Source organism: Notamacropus eugenii, chromosome 1 (genome assembly GCF_028372415.1).
Source record: "Notamacropus eugenii isolate mMacEug1 chromosome 1, mMacEug1.pri_v2, whole genome shotgun sequence".
In the NCBI taxonomy this organism is placed as follows: Eukaryota; Metazoa; Chordata; class Mammalia; order Diprotodontia; family Macropodidae; genus Notamacropus; species Notamacropus eugenii.
In genome coordinates this window covers 310,398,532-310,416,955 of record NC_092872.1, presented here as the reverse complement: position 1 = coordinate 310,416,955, position 18,424 = coordinate 310,398,532, and the positions used below count along the sequence as shown (strand labels likewise).

Below are 18,424 nucleotides of genomic sequence, written 5' to 3'. Positions count from 1 at the left end.
TTTGAAAATGGCCAATGCAATAATTTGTTTTGTTTGACTACACAGATTTATCAGCATACATCTCTATGCTAATAATTCTCTATTCTACCTATCCTGCCCCAAACATCTCCAACTGCATCTCAAATTGAATGTTCAGTAGACATCTTTGGACATATCAAGTTTAAGATGTCTTGTATTATGATTACGTTTATACATACATGCAGGTATAGGTATCAGCATATACATATGTACACGTACACATAGACACAGACACAGACACAGACACACACACACACACACCCATTCTCATGCTGTTATTCAAATATTCAGTTTGGCCAGCAGGGGAAATCCTACTCAAGCAATCTTCCACCTCACTCTATCAAGGCCTACTACCTTGAATTCACTCAGCTGACTGACCTGAGCTGTCCTAGTAATGCTATTTTACAAGCATCATGTTTGAGAGGACCATCTAGATGTTACCATGGCCTACAAGAAAATAACAGAAAGTCACAAAAACTCAATTATACTCCTAGATATATATAGAACTGAAACAAATATATATATGTATATATATATACATATATACACGTATATTCCTCAAAAGATAAGAAATAAACAGTAATTTCTCAGAACAAAAAAGTAAGTTAAATTCTCCAAATTACTAATAAGAGAAGTGAAAATAAAATCAACTCTGAGATCACACATATCATGTGGGGAAAAAATAAATGACAATTGATGGAGGGACTGTAAAAAGACAGATACACAAATGTACACCTAATAGAGCTGTGAATTAGTTGGGTCATTTTACAGAGAGCAATTTGGAATTAAAAAAAAAATACATACCCTCTGTCCATACCCTCTGAATCAGCAATATTTCTACTAGTCCTATGCTCTAAAGAGATTGAAGATTGAGGGAAAGGACTCATATGTACAAATATTTATAGAAGTGCTTTTTGCTGGAACAAAGAACTGAAAATAAAGTTCCCATCAAAAGACAATACTCCTCTCAGTATAATGGGTAATCACAACTCCAGGAGACTGATGATGAAACAAGTCTCTCACTTCTTGGTGGAAAGGTGAGAGGTTACAGGAATGGAATAAGACATACATTTGCAGACATGGACAATATAAGGCAAATTTGCTTTACTAGACCATTCTTATTTCTAGGGCTTTTATTTGGAGGGGTTGATGAAAAACAGTGACAGTGAGGGAAAAAAATCAAGAAAAGAATATCAATTAAGCATTTAAGAATACACATAAGAAAACAGACGGAAGTTCAAAAGGACACAAGCAAGGCAGTGTTGGTACTACCATCTTGAGTTGTTTTTAAAAAATGTAATTTAATGTAAAATGCAATTTGATTTAAAAAAATTAAACCCTCTTTTTTCCTGGACTTTATATATGGAAATGTTCATGTCTGTTGATATTTTATTTCATAATAAAAAAATTTATTGAACCAAATGATATCTCCATCAGAGAAAATAAAAAGGAGTTATTACTTGATTGTATCTTGATTAGCTTGTCTACACAGTGTGAAAATCATCACTTGAAAGGCTAAAATATTTAAACTCTTGCTCCATATGATGATTTTGAAATATGAATTTTAATGTTTTTTCCACTGAATTAAATATTGACAAAAACCTGGTTACTCAATTGATCTAGAAAAATGGGATGTACCTAAAGATCTCACCTCTAAGATAGCTTCTTGTCACAGTTCCTGGTCCCCCTTTCATATTCATCAGAATACTATCCTCTATTTATCTAAAGAAGTCAATTAATTATACTTTGGTCCAGAGTATATTTAGAAAGTGCAGGGTTTGGGTTTTATTTTTCCTCCACAAAGGTGGGGAGTATTATAAAGAAATTTTTCTGGTACAGTAGAAATAGAGCTGGAACCTAAATAAATATAGATAGATAGATAGATAGATAGATAGATAGATAGATAAATAGATAAATAAATGAATGAATAAATAAATACATAAATACATACATACATACATACATACATACATAAAGAAAGAAAGAAAGAAGGATCACAAAATTGCACTGATTTCATCCACTACAAAATCATGTTGTTTAATCTCAACTAGGCCCTCACCATGGCAAGGCAAATATTCTATTCCTCCCTAATGGATTTGCAATATAGTGGAAATACCACTTCCCACTTCTACAGTTCCAAAATCTCTTTTGTCAAAACTGCCCCAACAACTTCTCCCCATTCTCTCAGCCTCATATTTCATCCCCTCTCAAAAAAGGTAAAGCCATTAGCTACATGCTCCCCTTCCTCCTACCACTCACATATCTTTCCCCTAGTACTTTCTATCTCACTTCTCCTTGCCAAAGCCCTTTATCTACAGTCTAGATTGCCCTATTATGCACATCTTCAAACGCACCCTAGGTACTGGGCTGCTTCCCTGCTGATATCTTTATATGCTGCCCTTGTCTCCCCTGAAAATTCTTCAAAAACCTCCATTTGATCCTTCAGGTTTTCCCATCTATATTTCTCCTCCTCATTTTATGGCTAAATTCCCTGAGCTCTACTTCCCTCCTCTCACTCTTCTAAACTCTCTGCAATCTGATTTCCTAGACCCTGTCATTCAACTGATACTGCCCTCTCCAAAGTTAGTAATGATCTCTTAATTTCCATATTGAATGCCCTTTCTCAATCCTCATACTTCTTGACTTCAATATAAGATCTTTTCTTTCTGAATGTTCTCTCACTAGTTGTTCTTGACATTGTTCTCTCCTAGGTCTCTTCCTACATATATGATCTCTCCTTCCCTCTACTTCATCTGAGTCAGGCCTACTAACTAACTAGAGGTATGCCCTAAAGCTGTGTCCTGGGACCTTATCTCGTCGTCGTCTTCCATTAATTATACTACTTCATTAGATGATATCAGCCTCCCCATGGAATCAAATATCATCTTTGTAGAGGATTCCTAGATCTATATAACCAACCCTAGTTCTGAGCTACAGTCCTGCATCACCAACTGCCCTTTGAACATTTCAAACCGCGCATCTCAAATTTATCACTTCCCAAACAAAATTTACCTGTCCTTCTATCCAAATCCTCCAATTCCCAGCAATCCTAGAACTGTGAAGAGTACCACCATCCTTGACTCACCTGCCAAAGTAATTGCCCTAAAATGAATATCTGACCCCATCACTCATTCCCCTGCTCAGAGAGCTCCACAGGCTCCCTATTATCCTCAGAATCTATAAATTCCTTTGTTTGGCATTTAAACCTCTTTATAACCTAATCTTTTTCTACTTCTTGGACAAACACATCTTGTCCACACACTCTGTCTTCTAAGAACACTGGCTTACTTGTAATTGTTCAAACATAAGGCTCTATCTCCCATTTCTGTACCTTTGGACAAAGTGTCCCCCATGCTGGAATGCTCTGTCCCCTGTTTCTACTTGTTTCCCTGACTTCTTTCAAAATTCAATACTACATCCACCACATTCTGCAGGAGGTCTTTCCCTTCTGCTCAGCTTCCAATGCCTTCTCCTTTCAGTGTACCTTCCACCCAGGATATATACACTGTGTACCTACTTATTACTATGTTGACTCCTTCCATTAGAATGTAAGCTCTCTGAAAGCAAGAACTGTTTTTTTTATCTTTTTTTTGTATTCCCAGATTAGCAAAGTGCCTGGCACACAGCAAGTGCTCAATAAGTGCCTATTGACTTAAGCTCTGTGAGTTCTGGTTTCTCATCAATAAAATGGGTAAAACAGTATTTGTCCTTTCTGCACATTAAGCTATTGTAAAGAAGTGCTCTGTGAATTTTAAAGAACTCTATCCATAAAAGTTATGATCTTCCCACATTAGTAAAGCTTTTTAAATTTAAGAAAGTAAAATACAGAGAAAGAAGAGAAACAGGTAGAAAAATAAATGAGACATGGCTCTTGTCCTCAAGAAAGCTTATAGCCCAGTAGGGAAGGTAAGCCATGTGCACAAATAATTATGAAACAGAATACAGATAGGATAAATTCATAAAGAAATGTATAAATCAGATGCTGTGACAGTTCACAGAAAGAAGAGATCCATTCCAGGATCTATTCTAGGTCATTCAGGGAAGGCTTTCACAGATGATGTAGCATCTGAACCAGGTTTTTAAGAACAGGTGGGATTTCAAATGGCAATGGAAAGCAAGTATAGTGAGCAACAAGAGCTGAGGAAGGAGAGCAAAGGCAAGGAGGCTAGAGTGTCCATGGGTTCATGTCAGAATCAGAGAGCATGTGAAAGTGAAAAGGGGTCATTTTAATTCAACCTTTTTATCTCACATATGAGGAAACAAATTAAGGAGCAAAAATGACATGAGAATGCTCACACATTGGATTTTTAAAATCAAACAGACAATTACAGAAAAAGTAAACTCAACCACAATTTATTACTTTCTCAGGTACAATAACTTTTATATTATCCTTAAGAAGTCCAAAAGCTACCAAATAAACAAAAACTTGACCACATTTTAAAACACAGAACAGTTAACAATGAATTTGCTGATCAGGGATTAGCCATGGAGTGATGGACCAGGCTGGTCAAATACACAATAGCATCCTCATGCTAACAGCTCTTTGAATTCAACATAGAAATGCTCTCCAGAATCACTGCTACAGATCTGCTCAAACTCTTCCAACTTTCCTACTGAGCAATGACAATGGCAAATTGCACCTTACCTCTAGACTATAACCAATCAGCCACAACCTCTGAGTTTTGATTACTCATATGTAAAATGAGATTAAATGACCTATAGGTCACCTTTATTACATCATTTCTTTTTTTAATTAATTTATTTTTCGTTTTCAACATTTGCTTTTATAAGATTCTGAGTTCTAAATCCCCCCCACTACTCACTCGATAAGATGACAACCTGATTTATGATCATATTAAGTGTATTTCCATAGTAGTCAAGCTATGAAAGAACAATCAAAACAAAAGGGAAAACCATGAGAAAGAAAAAACAAAAAAACAACAAAACAAAGAGAAAATAGTACGCTTTGATCTGCATTCAGACTCCATAGTTCTTCCTCTGGATGTGTATAGCACTTTCCATCACCAGTCTCTTAGAATTGCCTTAGATCCTTGCATTGCTGTAAAGAGCTGAGTTTATGAGTTGGTCATCAGACAGCGTTGCTGTTACTTGTACAATGTCCTCCTGGTCCTGCTTACTTCACTCAGCATCAGTCTTTCCAGGTTTTTCTGAAGTCTACCTGTTGATCATTTCTTATAGCACAATAGTATTCTACTCCGTTCATATACCACAACTTGTTCAGCCATTCCCCAATTGATGGGCATCCCTTCAATTTCCAATTCTTTGCCACCACAAAAAGAGATGCTACAAATATTTTTGTACATGTGAGTCCTTTTCCCTTTTATGATTTCTTTGGGATACAGACCTACTAGTTGTATGATTACATTTTTTCTAAGCAATAAAGAATTCCATTGTAAAACATTTGAGAGAAGGGAAAAACTACAAGGATATCATCCCTTAATAACGAAAACTATGGAAGAGAAAATAATATATCATATCTCCCTGAAACCTCAAAGAGAATCCAGAAAACCAACTTCCAGGGCATTCTTCTTTGCTAAAGATTTGTATACTATGAATTCAAAAACCAAAGGTATTAGGCCCTTCTCCTTACAGCCTGCCATCCTACCAACAAACTAATAGATGGACAGATGGGCAGCTAGGTGGTACAGTGGATAGAGCACCAGTGCAGGATTCAGGAGGACCTGAGTTCAAATCTCACCTCAGACACTTGACACTCACTAGCTGGCGGACCTTGAGCAAGTCACTTAACCCCAATTGCCTCATCCTGGGTCATCTCCAGTCATCCTGATGAATATCTGGTCACTAGATTCAGATGGCTCTGGAGGAGAAGTGAGGCTGGTGACCTGCACAGCCCTCCCTCACTCAAAACAAAGTCAAGTGCAAGTCATGTCATTATTTCTCTGATGGCATGGTCTTCTTTGGTAATGAAGGATGAACACACAGATGGACAGCATAACATTAAGACAAAAGGGATTTGAGTTAATAAACTTTTCCAGCAAGATTTAACCAAAAGCTTTTAACTAATTTATAGGCTTAAGTCAAATATCTTAACTATAGAAAATTTAGTTGTAGTTGATACCCAGTTGAAAGTATCCATTGTAGTTGAAAGTACCCATTCCATAAAACTGAAAATAACTAGTGACTGGGTAGTGGTAGGCCTGGAGTCTCTAAGGCTCATCTTTCCTGAGTTCAAATCTGGCCTCAGACTAGCTGTTTGACCCTGAGCAAGTCACTTAATCCTGTTTTCCTCAATTCCTCATCTGTAAAATGAGCTAGAGAAGGAAACGGCAAACCACTCCAGTATCTTTGCCAAGAAAATCCCAGATGGGGTTACAAAGAGTTGAACACAACTGAAGAAGCATTTAGTAGAAAAAAAAAACCCTTAATTAACAACTTCAGGTTATAGGAAGCACATAAGGATACTAAATACTAGAATCAGATGTTGGGTTTAAGCTAATTAAGCATACCTAACAGTAGAAACCTTTGTCTAATTGGGACCTTTCTCAGTTTCTTCCATTGGTTCCTTTATTTATGTTGCTTTCCTGAGCAAAGTAGGTGCTCATTTTACTATAAGATTCAGATGTGTTAATTTTATGTTAAAATGCGAAGTAAAATATAAGGTATGTCAAGACATGTATTTAAGAGAGCTATATATTTAGAGAATCCTGTCCTTGACCATATGAGCACCTTTTTGGTCCTGGCTCTCTCACCAACTAGTTATGTCACCTTGAGCAGACTACCTTCTCTCTTTGGGCCTTTCAGTTTCCTGATTTGAAAAATGGAGGTGATACTTATGCTACCTACTTCACAGGGCTGCTGTGAGAAAAGCACTTTGCAAAACCTAAAAGTTTGAATAAATATGAGCTGCTCTGTTTTAAAACAATTACACTTGCATTCAGGAAATTGCAGAACTCCTCTAGTTATTCCAAATTCCTCTAAAAAATACAGGTCCATCTTTTTAAATATCTGTGTTGCAGTAGGACTACAAGATGTGACACACTACAGTCTTCAGGAAAATTAAAAATGAGTAACACATAGGAGATAACAGAAAAGCATGTCAGAGAAATATGTAGGGTACAACATATAACAAAAAATTTTGACAAAATGGAGCAAAGGATGTAATCACAGAAATGTATGATCAAATTAAAAAAAAGATAGGCTTAACAGCAATTCAAGTGGTCTACTAGTATCATGGAGATCTCATTGACAAATCAAGAATGGCCTCTTTTCAAACTCACTGAAGGATACTGAAAATAGTTACATAGGATGGTCAGACACATTGAGGTCTATATCAATAGAAGGAATATCCAACCCACTGAGATCAAAGATCCAACTGAGTATCCCATGCAAACATGTAAAGTAAAAACAATTTTTTTGATAAGACAGAGGGTCTTAACCTGGGGTGCATGAACATGTTTTTAAAATGTTTGACAACTACATTTCAATACAACTGCTTTCCACTGAAAATCTATGTATTTTATTTCATACATTTAAAAAGTATTCTGAGAAGGGATCCACAGGTTTCAACAAACTGCCAAAGGCATCCATGACACAAAAAGGTTAAGAACTCTTTTCCTCTAAGACTTGGGTCTCTGAAAAGAGAGACAAGGAATGATACAGGGAGATATTTAGGTGATACAAAAACAAAACATATCAATAAAATATAACTTTTAAGCTGAGAAAATATCTTAAGCTAAAGTAGTTCAACCTGTTAATATCTTAAGCCTCAAAACAACCACCTCAACACTTGTTGCTGTCACCAACTATTTTACTTTCTAGTTGTGGATTACAGATTATAATAACCTATGTACCATTAAATTCACACTCTCAGTTGCCACTGGAGAAGCAGCATGGCGTCATGGAAAGAGCACTAGACTTGACCTTATGAGTTAGGGCTTGAATTCTAACACTTAGAAGCTCTATGTAATAACCTTCTTTAAGCATCAGATTTCTTACTGGTGAAATGTGGAAATATGTAGCTCACAGGGTTATTGCGAGACAAGTGCTTTGTAAACTTTTAAAAACATGGCATTGTAAATAAAATGCTAGACTTGTAATCAGTAAGACGATTCAAATTCTAGCTCCCACACTTACTGCACAACCTTAGGTAAGTAGTCTAACTTCTTTATTCCTACTTCCTCATTAGCAAAATGGGAATAACTCCATCACAGGGTTATTATGAGGTGAAAATGAAATCCAATAAAACCCTTAAAGAAGTATATGTCAGATATCATTAAAACAGATTATCACAGAATTTCAAATTCTGAAAACTGAAAAAAACCATAGCAGCCAACTAGTCAAATGCATATATACTAGTCCCCTGGTATATATATATAGTTATATCTGATAATATAAGACTTTAAAGGAAGGGGAACCCACCATTTCCAGAGGTAGCTAATTTCATTTTTGTACAGCTTTAATTTTTAGGAAGTTTTTCCTGCTATCAATTATAAATCTCTCTCTCCACAACTTCTACCCATTCTGCTTCTGGTTCTGCCTTCTGGGGCCAAACAGAATAAGAATAGTCTCTCCTCCACATGAGAGCCCTTCAAATACTTGAAGAGAGCTACCACATATCCCCCAGTCTTATCTTCTTCACACTAAACATCTCTAGTTCCTTTCACTGATATTCCTATGACACATACTCAAGGCTCTTCATACCATCATCACTGACCTTCTCTGGATATTTTCCAGCTAATCAGTCTCCTTAAATCATGATACCCAGGACTCCAGATGAGGTTCCATGTGGCCAGAGTAAAATGGGATCACCACCTCTCTATTCCCGTGAGTTAATGTTCCTCTTCAGGCAGTCCAAGATCAAATTTGGTTATTTGGCTGCACATCACACTGTTGATTCATATTAAAGCTTGCAGTCCACTAAAACCTCAAATTATTTTCAAAACAATTACTGCCTGTCCATGCCTCCTCCACATAAGTTTTTGAAGTTGATTTTTTTTTATCCAAATGCAAGGTTTGACATTATCCCTACTGAAGATCATCATATTATATTCAACCCAGTGCTCTAGTTTGTCAAGATCCTTTTGGATCCTGACCGTCATCCACTGGGTTAGCTAACCCTCTCAGCTCTGTGTTCTCTGAAAATTTGATGATCACATCATTTAAGCCTTTATCCAAATCTATATACAAATGTGTGTGTATATATGTATGCACATGTATGTATGTGTGTGTGCATGTATGTATAAACACATATGTATAAGGAACATAGGGCCAAGTAAAGACCCCTGGGATAGGACTTCAGTCCCCTCCCTTGTTAACATTGAACCACAACAACTAATCTGAGTATGGCATCTAATCGATTTGGAATTCATCTGACTGCATTACTTTCCTTATTTCTTCATCTTTTCCACAAGAATAGTATGACTTTATTGAAAGTTTAGCTGAAATCTATCCACAACATTTCCTTCATCTATTAGTTTAACAACCCAATCCAAAAAAGGAAATGGGATCTGGCATGACCTGTTCTTGATGAACCAATGCTGACTCTTTGTAATCACCAGTTCCATATCAATATATTCAACAACCATCTCTTTAATGATTCACTTAGAATTTCTCCAGGAGTCAAATCAAGCTCCATAGTCTATAATTTGCTGACTGTTCTCTTGTTTTGTTTTGTTTTTAATCAGGATGTTTGCATTTCTCTAATTTTGTGAAGCCTCCTCTCCTGTTTTCCATGCATATTTGCCCGTTCTTTGAGGATTCAAGGATATAGATTTTCCCTGGGCCAGATAACTTCATCCAGGGCAACTCAATGCTCTTTTGCAATCTCCTCCCTGTTAGTAATTTTTGTTTGATCATTTCCAATGTAGAACTAATTTTCCTTTGCAGATGAAACAGAAAAAGTGAGAATTGAACAGCTTTGCCCTCTGTCTCCCTCCCTCCCTCTCTCTCTCTCATATCCCTTATAAGATCTCATAGATCTCATCCCCTATACCCACAGAGAAAAAAGTCCTATTTCTTCTTTAAGCCTTCCTTTTTCTCCCCATAATAAAAAACTTTTTATATTGTCCTTAGCTTCCCTTGCCTGCCTCAACTCATTCTGAACTTTAGCACTCCTGACACTACTGCCATGTTCTTATCTTCATTCTCTTATGCTTCTATCTTCCACAGATTTATTTTTAAAATCTGATTTGGCTGATGAATTGCTTGTGCATCCAACCACACTGGCATCTTTAGATAAATCCCATGTTTCCTCCCCACAGGTTCCCATCCCATCTCTCTTAATCTGCCTTCCCCTGAAGCATCTCCATGGGATCCTATCTATCCTTTAAATATGTTTTTCCCAAACCTAAGGTACATCTCAAATCATGCCTGGATTTCCTCTCCTCTATCATAAATCCTGTAATCAAGTGGTCACTTCCTCCCAAGGAGGAATTTCCACTCCAACATTCTGGTACAGAATTTCCCCTTGTTAATTACTCTGCCTTTTGAAGGATGAAATTATTACTAAGGCAAGTCAATAAGCTTTAGCTGCTCTCCTTTTGGCAGAGGGAGAATGCCAACAGACTTCTGAATTAATGAAGTTCCCATTACAACTATATCATGGCTCAGGGCTAGGCTTGTGATGTTTCCCCAACTCATCTATTTCCTCTCTCCCCAGGTGGTCTTTAGTATACTCTAATAAAAAGGAAAAAAAAAACACCAAAAACTAGAGTTTTCCTTCTTTGACCTTCACCCAAATGTTTTCCATCATGCTTCCCCCAGATCTAAATCCTAAGATAATATACAAAGTGGCCCACTCCTTCCTGCTCACCACCCCTTTTACTTCTTCCCTAAGATGAATGACAAGATACTTTACTTTGCCTTAACTACCTTTCACAGTACTTATGCCAAAGAAAATCAGTAGTTTCAATATTTCCCTCGATTTCAAGTTAAAAGCCCCCAAATAAGTTGTGTCTGAAACAAAATTTGGATCATGCATTTGGGCAATCAACTCAGGGTCAAGTATGGAAGATGAAAAAATTAGCATCCTGACCCTAGAATCTGAAGGCTTTAACACAAAACACAGTACCAAATGTATGATGGATCCCCCTAGTCCTCTCCACCACTCTAAACCTGATATCTTATTTCCTTACTATTTACAAAGTAGTAAAATTGAAGATACAGGTGGTATCTCCCCCAAAATGCCCCTTCAGAGGAGAACCCCAACATGAGATGACTACATATTTTAAAATGTGTAAGAAAAATCAATTAAGAGCTGCCAACGCAAAATGTAAATGGTCTTTCACACAGTAATGAATATTCTGACTCCCTTGACAGAAGCAATGGAGTCCCAAACTCAGAAGAAGGGCACTCTAAACTAAACTGGGCAAACCTGTGGAAACCTAAGGAAGCTTTTCAGTGAAACACCAAGTCCAGAGAAAAAGAGGAATGCTAGGATGAAAAGATTCAGTTTTTGCACAAATAAAATCAACGCAGTTAAAATTAGGAGTGGCAGAGCTGAGGAAAGAACCTGCTAGAGAAGACAAGAGAGCAAGGGGAGGAGTTGACAGAAAACAGGAACAACATAGCAGAGGAGGAAAAGAAAATCCAGGAAGTAATGATGGAGAATTCCTTTCTCAATCATGGAATGTGAATAGGATCTAAGTGCCTATCACTAGGAGAAAGCCCAGTCAGAGATTTTCCTATGAGCATAACCCAGAAGACATACTAGTTGAATTGTTGAGGCAGGTGGCTCTGAAGGCAGCTGCTGTAACCAGAAGCCAAAAAGGGATGAACCTGGGGCCCCAGCAAGCCGGCAGACAGAAAAAGGGGAGTGACAACAGGGAAGACCAAGACTGTAATATTTTAAATCTAAATTAAGCTGATTAACATCAGACTATACTTGTAAGACTTCCCCACAAGTATGGCTGGTACCCTAAAATTCTCTCACACTAGTAAAGGTTCTTGTGTTTTTGAACAGTTTATGTCAGGTGGCAGAGGAGTGACGAAAAGAACTCAAATCAATTCAAAAAACATTTATTAAGACTTGCAAGACATTATGGTTGGAAAAGGCCATAAACTTGGGTAAAGGGCCACAAATTCAGTCGTTGAAGGAGAAATCTTAAGCACCGAATCTTGAATGGTAAAAATATGGCAGCTAAACTATCTGAGGAAGCCTTCAGGTTGGACGCTGACCACCCAGTTTAACACCTCCCATTTCACAGAGATCAGGGGTCAGATCACTTCCATTTTCATGAACACTTCAAAGCCGCTGGAGTCAAAGTTGTTTTTTCTAAGCCTAGTCTCCAACCCCGCCCCCCCATACTCTCTGCACCGCTCTCAGCACACCTCCCCCCACCCCCAAGCCAGATCTGAGTTCTGACCCTGGGCTGGGGGAGCGTCCAAACATGACCTGTCACTGGTCATCCGTGCATGGATCGCCATGTCAGACCAGTCTCTTGCCAGGGGCTGGTCATTTAAAAAAAAAAAACGATGACTGACATCACTTAGGAAGGGAGGCTGGGTCCACGACCCACCTAGCCCGCCTGCATCTCCCACATGCCCCCCCCACCCCCGGCCCCACTGCTGACACCGGAAAAGAGATGGAGGAAGGAGCGGGGCACGAGCGGCAGAGACACCCGATCCCCCAACCCTCATTCCCTCCGTGTGCCCCCTACCCACCTGCCCCCTACTTTGGCCTCTTTGAACTGGGGTAGGGGGCAGAAGTGGAGGCAGCGGAGACACCTCTTTCTCCGCCCCCCACCCTTCACCCCGGGGCTGAGCCTGGACTAGGCGGGCGGGCGTCCAGCGCGAGCCAGGCCGGGGCCTCCCTGGTGCAATAGGCTATCGATTCAGCCGCCTGTCGCTAGGAGCCCCAGGAGAGCGAGGCCTACATCTCCCGGGCCTCGATTTCACCTCTTTCCCCTATACCCGAGGGGAAGCCCCGGGGCGAGGGGGGGGGAATACGTGGAGGGGGGAGCGGTGTGAAGGAGGGGGGCAGCGCGAGCCACGGCTTAGGAAGAGAGGAGAGGGGAGGGGAAGAAGCCCGGAAAGGCAGAGGGTCCACCTGCAATGGCAGCCCCCCTCCCCTACAGAGACGGAAGAGGCCGAGGGGGCGTGCAGCCGAACCTAGCTCGGCCGGGGGTGGGGGGAAGGGGGGGCGGAGATGAGAGCGGCCGCCCCGGCCCGGCCCCTCCTCCGCCCCGGCCCCGGCCCCGGGGCCTTCCTGGCCTCGGCAGCCGCAGGGTCCCGCGAATGCACCTGGGGAAGTAGCTAGAGGAAGAGTTTCCCGTCAAACTTTGTCAGGGACGGGGCGGCCCCGGCCCCGTGGCACCGCCGGCGGCGCCGTCTGCCAGTCCCCGGGCGCTGAAGGGGGCCGAGCTCGGGAGCTGTCAACCATTTTAGATCTTTTTAGACCAGGCATCGCCTCCCTGCCCCCGCGGGAACCCCCCCTCCCGAGCCCAGCCCTAGCTTTGGCGGGACTCCCCTGCCCTCCCCGTGCCGGGGCAGGAGGAGGAGGAGGAGAAAGAGGGAGCCCCGGGGAAGGGGGAGGGAGGCGAAGAGATCGGATCTTACCTGAGACCAGCCACTGGCCTCCATTGTTGGAGAACTCAATGGCATTGACACAGCCGAAGTGGCCGAGCAGGTCCTTCTTGTAGAGGTTTCTGCAGCCCCGCAGGCGTCTCCTCTGGAAGTCCTGAGTGAGCAGCGGGTCCCCTTGCAAGCCCCGCCGCGACAGGAAGCCCACCACGGACCTCATGCTGCTGCCCCCTGGGCCGGCTCTCTTGTTCATGCTGCGGCCCCGCTGCTCCTGCCCTCGGCGGCGGCGGCGGCGGCGGCGGCGGCGGCGGCTGCGGAGGAGGCTGAGGCTGCTGCGGCTGCTGCGGCTGCGGCTGCTGCTCCTGCTCCTCCCGCTTCTGCCGCCGCCGCCGCCGCCGCCGCTCCCTCCGCTCGCCGCCCCGGCCCGGCCTCACTGCCTTCTCCGTCTCCTTCTCCACCCGCGCCCTCTCCCCCCTCCGCCTCCTCTCTTGGTTATGATTAGGATGATTTTTTTTTAACCAGCCATGGCAGACAGAGCGAGGGGGGAGTCTGGCCACTGCGAAGCATTCGCTGCTTCCTGATCTTCTCTCCTCCGGCCCTCCCCCCTCCTCCTCCTTTTTCTCCGCCCCCTCCCCCGGCCCAAACTCCTCCCTCCTTGGGTCCCCGCCTCCTTCAGCAGCTGATCCTCAGCTGCAGCCTGGCTTCCTGAATACACCGCTTTTCCTGGTGGCTTTCCGTGACGGCTACACCTTCCTTCCCAGCCCCCCTTCTTCTCCTGCTTCTTCCTTCTTCCTTCCACTCTCCTCCTCCCACTTCTCCTTTTACCCCCTTCGCTTCTCCCTCCCTCCTCTCCTCCCCCTATTCTCCTTCCATCCTCGTGCCCCCCCTCCCCTGAACTCCCCTCTTTTGGGGCTGGATCTGTGATTTCATCAGGACAGGAAACTCCCGGATGAGGAAGCGCCCCCTCCCAAAGCGGGTCTGCCTCTTTCTCCGCCACTTACAATCCCGGAGAGAGTTGCCTAGACCGTGGGGATGGTTCAAGTGTTTTTCCCAGGGCCATGCAGGGGGGAACTTGAACCCAGGACTTCCGGGCTCTCAGTCCGCGCCTCCCTGCTCCACTCTTCTCGGGCAGCGAATCTTTTCTTTCGTCTTTCTCTCGCAGCCCTCCGGGCTACCAGAGGAGGGGGATCCGTCTTCCTCTGTCGGCGGAGAGGTTTCTTGCTGAACGGGTGCGTGTGTTCCAGCGCAATGGAATAGCATCCAGGTCCTTCCGGGATCCGGGTGCCAGGGGAGCCTTTTAATCCTCCTGCCCCCTCCAAACCCCGACTCGAACGAGCGGGAGGCCGGGGCGCTCCCGGACCGCGCTGCACCCGGCTCTGCGCCGAGCTGCTCCACACTTTGTGAAGTTGGATGTACGTAATAATAAAAGGTCCTCTGGTGGCCCGCTTTGGCTCTGAACCCGAGAGGACACGTTTAACAGCAGAGCATCGCCAGCTAAGGCCAAGCCCAGGACGGCTTCGGTTCCTCAGTCCATTCCCAGGCTCCAGAAGTTGAACTGAGAGGGTCTGTTCCCTGGCCCCACCCCCTCTTAGAGGGAAGGAACAGCTGGGGGCAGCCTCTGGCGGTCCCATGTCGGCAGAAATTTATAAAAATAAGAACAAAGTTGCTCAGCCTTCCTGATTTCTGGACCCAAGGACGAGATGTTGTCCTACCAGCCTTCCCCAAATACAGCCTTCGTTCTCTCTCACCCTTAAATTTATCCGTACCAAACAATCATGAATCTGAATCTGGTGATCCCAGCGGTTTATAAAAGTAAGAATAATAGCAGTAAGGGACCCTTAAGAAGTGAACTTGCAATGCTTTTCAGATACCCTGCAAAGCAGAGGTGCTCAGCGCTCCGGGGAAACTGACAACACTCCGCGTCATTAAGAACTGGTTGTTTTTTTTGCAACACACAAGACCTGTCCTTCCAAAACACCTCTAAGCTTATTAAGATTCTGAGTCGGTGGGAGCCTGCTGTGTACAGCAGCTAGCTGTGCATTCCAGGAAGGATGGATACAGTTTAATTGATGCTGTCTATAACTGACACCAGTGTTATAATACAAGATTCTTTTTTAAAATGGATAGACAATATCCTCTCTGTTTCACAAAATCATTTGTCTGGGTCTGTTTTCTAGTAGTTTCTTTCATTGAATACAGATTAGCAGATCCTCTGTATATTAAGTCTTCCAAGCACTACTACTTTCTGCGTGCAATTGTAGTAAATATAAAAGTTATTAACAAGACAAATAATAGAGGGAAAAGGCTTCTAGACTAAACTTTCCGGGAAACCTACCAAATCCCAGAGGCCATATTTTTAGTGGAATATTGTCCTTCTAAGTAAAGATGGCAATAAAACTTTGCTAGAAAAGTCTGCATATTTGGCCAAACTTTTTCCCTATTTCTTTTTTTAATCTTTGTAAGGAGAAATTTTTCCTAGGCAGCAGAAAGTGAAGAATTATATTCAGAAGTAAATGTGATATAAAGATAAACATTATCAATAAAAATAAGAATTTTTAAAATAAGTCAACAATCCATGCAAAAAAGAAATATCTGTAGAGTAAAAATGTCCAATGCTCTCCTAAAATGCACTTATATTTTTGAGCTCTGTACATTTATCGATTGGCTAGGCACTGAGGACATACAAAAAAGAAAGATTTCTTCCCTCAAGAAACTTAAATTCTTCTAGAGGAATGCAACCTGTACACAAGTAAATACAAAGTATATATATGAACTAATTTCAAGAGGGAAATAGTACTAATTAAGGGGGTGGGGAGAAATCAGCAAAAAATTAATGTGGGAGTTGTGCTTTGAAGGAAGTCAGGGATTCTGTGAGGTGAAGGTTAAGGCGAAAGTGTATTTCAGATGTGAGAAGCAATTGTTCCAGGATATGGAGGAGGTAGATTAAATCTCATATACTGGGAATAACTAGCTGGTAGGCAGGTCAATATGACTGGAATGGAAAGTTTATGAAGAGGATAGTAAGAGCTGGTAATATTCAGATTGTGGAGGACTTTAAAAGCTAGACTGAGGATTTTATATTTTATTCTAGAGGCAATAGGGAATGTTCCAGACACAGCCTTGGATTACACCCACCATCCTTGGCTTTTGCTCCTACTTGTAAAACGCTATTATCTGAAGAAGAAATCAAGAAACTGTCCCAATTCAGGCCACTACAAGTTTATGTTACATAATCTCAACAGGGCCCTCATCTTTCATTTATCATAGGAGCTTTTCTAAACCTTTTCATCCCGCCTCAAATCTTCCACAGTTTTCTACCTCCTAATCTGATAATCTTACTTTATATTTCACTGAAAAACTTGAAACTATTTGCCAAAAGTTCCCTCTTCTCTCCTCCTCCTCATCTCACATCACTCAGATCTTCTGCCACTATCTCCTCCTTCACCCCTGTTTTACCTCTTTGCCAATACTAACCCCTCTACATGTACAAGGGATCCCATTCCATCCCATCTTCTCCAGCAGATTGCTTCCCTATCATCTTTACTCTTTCATTTATCTTTAATCTCTCCTTCTACTGGCTACTTCCTTTCTGCCCACAAATATACCCTTGTCTACCTCATTCTCAAAAATCCCTCACTTGATCTGTCTACAAACACCATCATCTTTTATCTCCCCTCTCTTTTGTAGCTAAATTCCTTAAGAAGGCTAGCTATAATAATTACCTACAATTTCTTTCCTCCCTGCTTTCTTCTTTTCTCTATTATCTGGCTCCTGATTTCATCATTCAACTGAAACTGCTCTCTCTAAAGTTACTGTTGGTCAGTTGTTTCAGTCTTGTCTGACTTCATGACCCTATGCATCAGACTGTCCATGGGGTTTTCTTAGCACAAATACTTGAGTAGTATGCCATTCCCTTCTCCAGTGACCAACAGAGGTTAAATGATTTGCCCAAGGTCACACAGCTAGGATGTTTCTGAGGCTGGATTTGAACTCAGGTCTTCCCGACTCCAAGCCCAGCACTCTACCCCCTTCACACCCTAGCAACCCAGGATCTAAAGTTACTAATGATCAACTAATCATCAAATCTAATGACTTTTTCTCAGTTCTTCTTGACCTCTCTGTAACCTTTTACACTGTCAATCATCTTCTTTTCCATTAGATTTTGGTGATATACCTCTCTCCTGGTTCTCTTCCTATCTGACTGCTCCTCTGTTTCCTGTGCTATATCTTCATCCAGGTCACAACCTTTGGGTATCCCACAACATTCTGTCCTGGGTTCACCTCTATGATGATGACTCAGATCTCCTTTTCCAGTCCTAATTTCACTACTGAGCTCCAGTCTCGAATCTCCAATTTTCTTTTAGACATTTACAGCTAGATATCAAATGTATATCTCAAGCTCAACACATCCAAAACTGAGCATATTTTCTTTACCTCAAAGCATTCCCTCTTCCAAACTTCTCTATTACTGTCCAGAGCTTCTTGAGAGCACATACTGTCTTTTTTCTTTCTTTATATACCCAGCATTGAATGCCTAGCAAATAGGCTACACATATATATGTGTGTGTGTATGTGTATGTATATGTGTATATGTGTGTACATATATGTGTGTGTGTGTGTGTATATGAGCTTTATAAATGTTTTCATTCTGACTAATTGACAGTATCTTCAGGCTCAGAACCTAGATGTCTTCCTTAACTCCTCACTCTCACCCCTAAATTCAATCAGTGGTCAAGTCCTATTGTTTCTATCTTTATAATGTCTCTCATATCTGCCTCTTTTTCTCCTTAATATTGCCAACACCTTGGTTCAGGCCCACCCCCTCTCATGTCTGAAATATTGCAATAACCTTCTAGTTGGTCCTTGTTCCTCAAGTTTCTGATCTATCCTCCACTCACCAGTCAAA

The 18,424-nt window shown here is 41.8% G+C and overlaps 1 protein-coding gene across 1 annotated transcript in view; it reads right to left on the bottom strand.

Moving 5' to 3' along the window:
- The window catches only part of DCAF5 (DDB1 and CUL4 associated factor 5), a 133,242-nt gene extending 118,575 nt beyond the window's left edge, over positions 1 to 14,667 (bottom strand). Inside the window, exons 1-2 of the mRNA XM_072629501.1 lie at positions 14,520 to 14,667; positions 13,555 to 13,829 (exon numbers count right to left, since the gene is read on the bottom strand). Of these exons, the coding sequence (XP_072485602.1) occupies positions 13,555 to 13,829; positions 14,520 to 14,578 (334 nt within the window). The 5' untranslated portion in view covers positions 14,579 to 14,667. The remainder of the gene's footprint in view (positions 1 to 13,554; positions 13,830 to 14,519) is intronic.
- Positions 14,668 to 18,424: the final 3,757 nt, after the last annotated feature.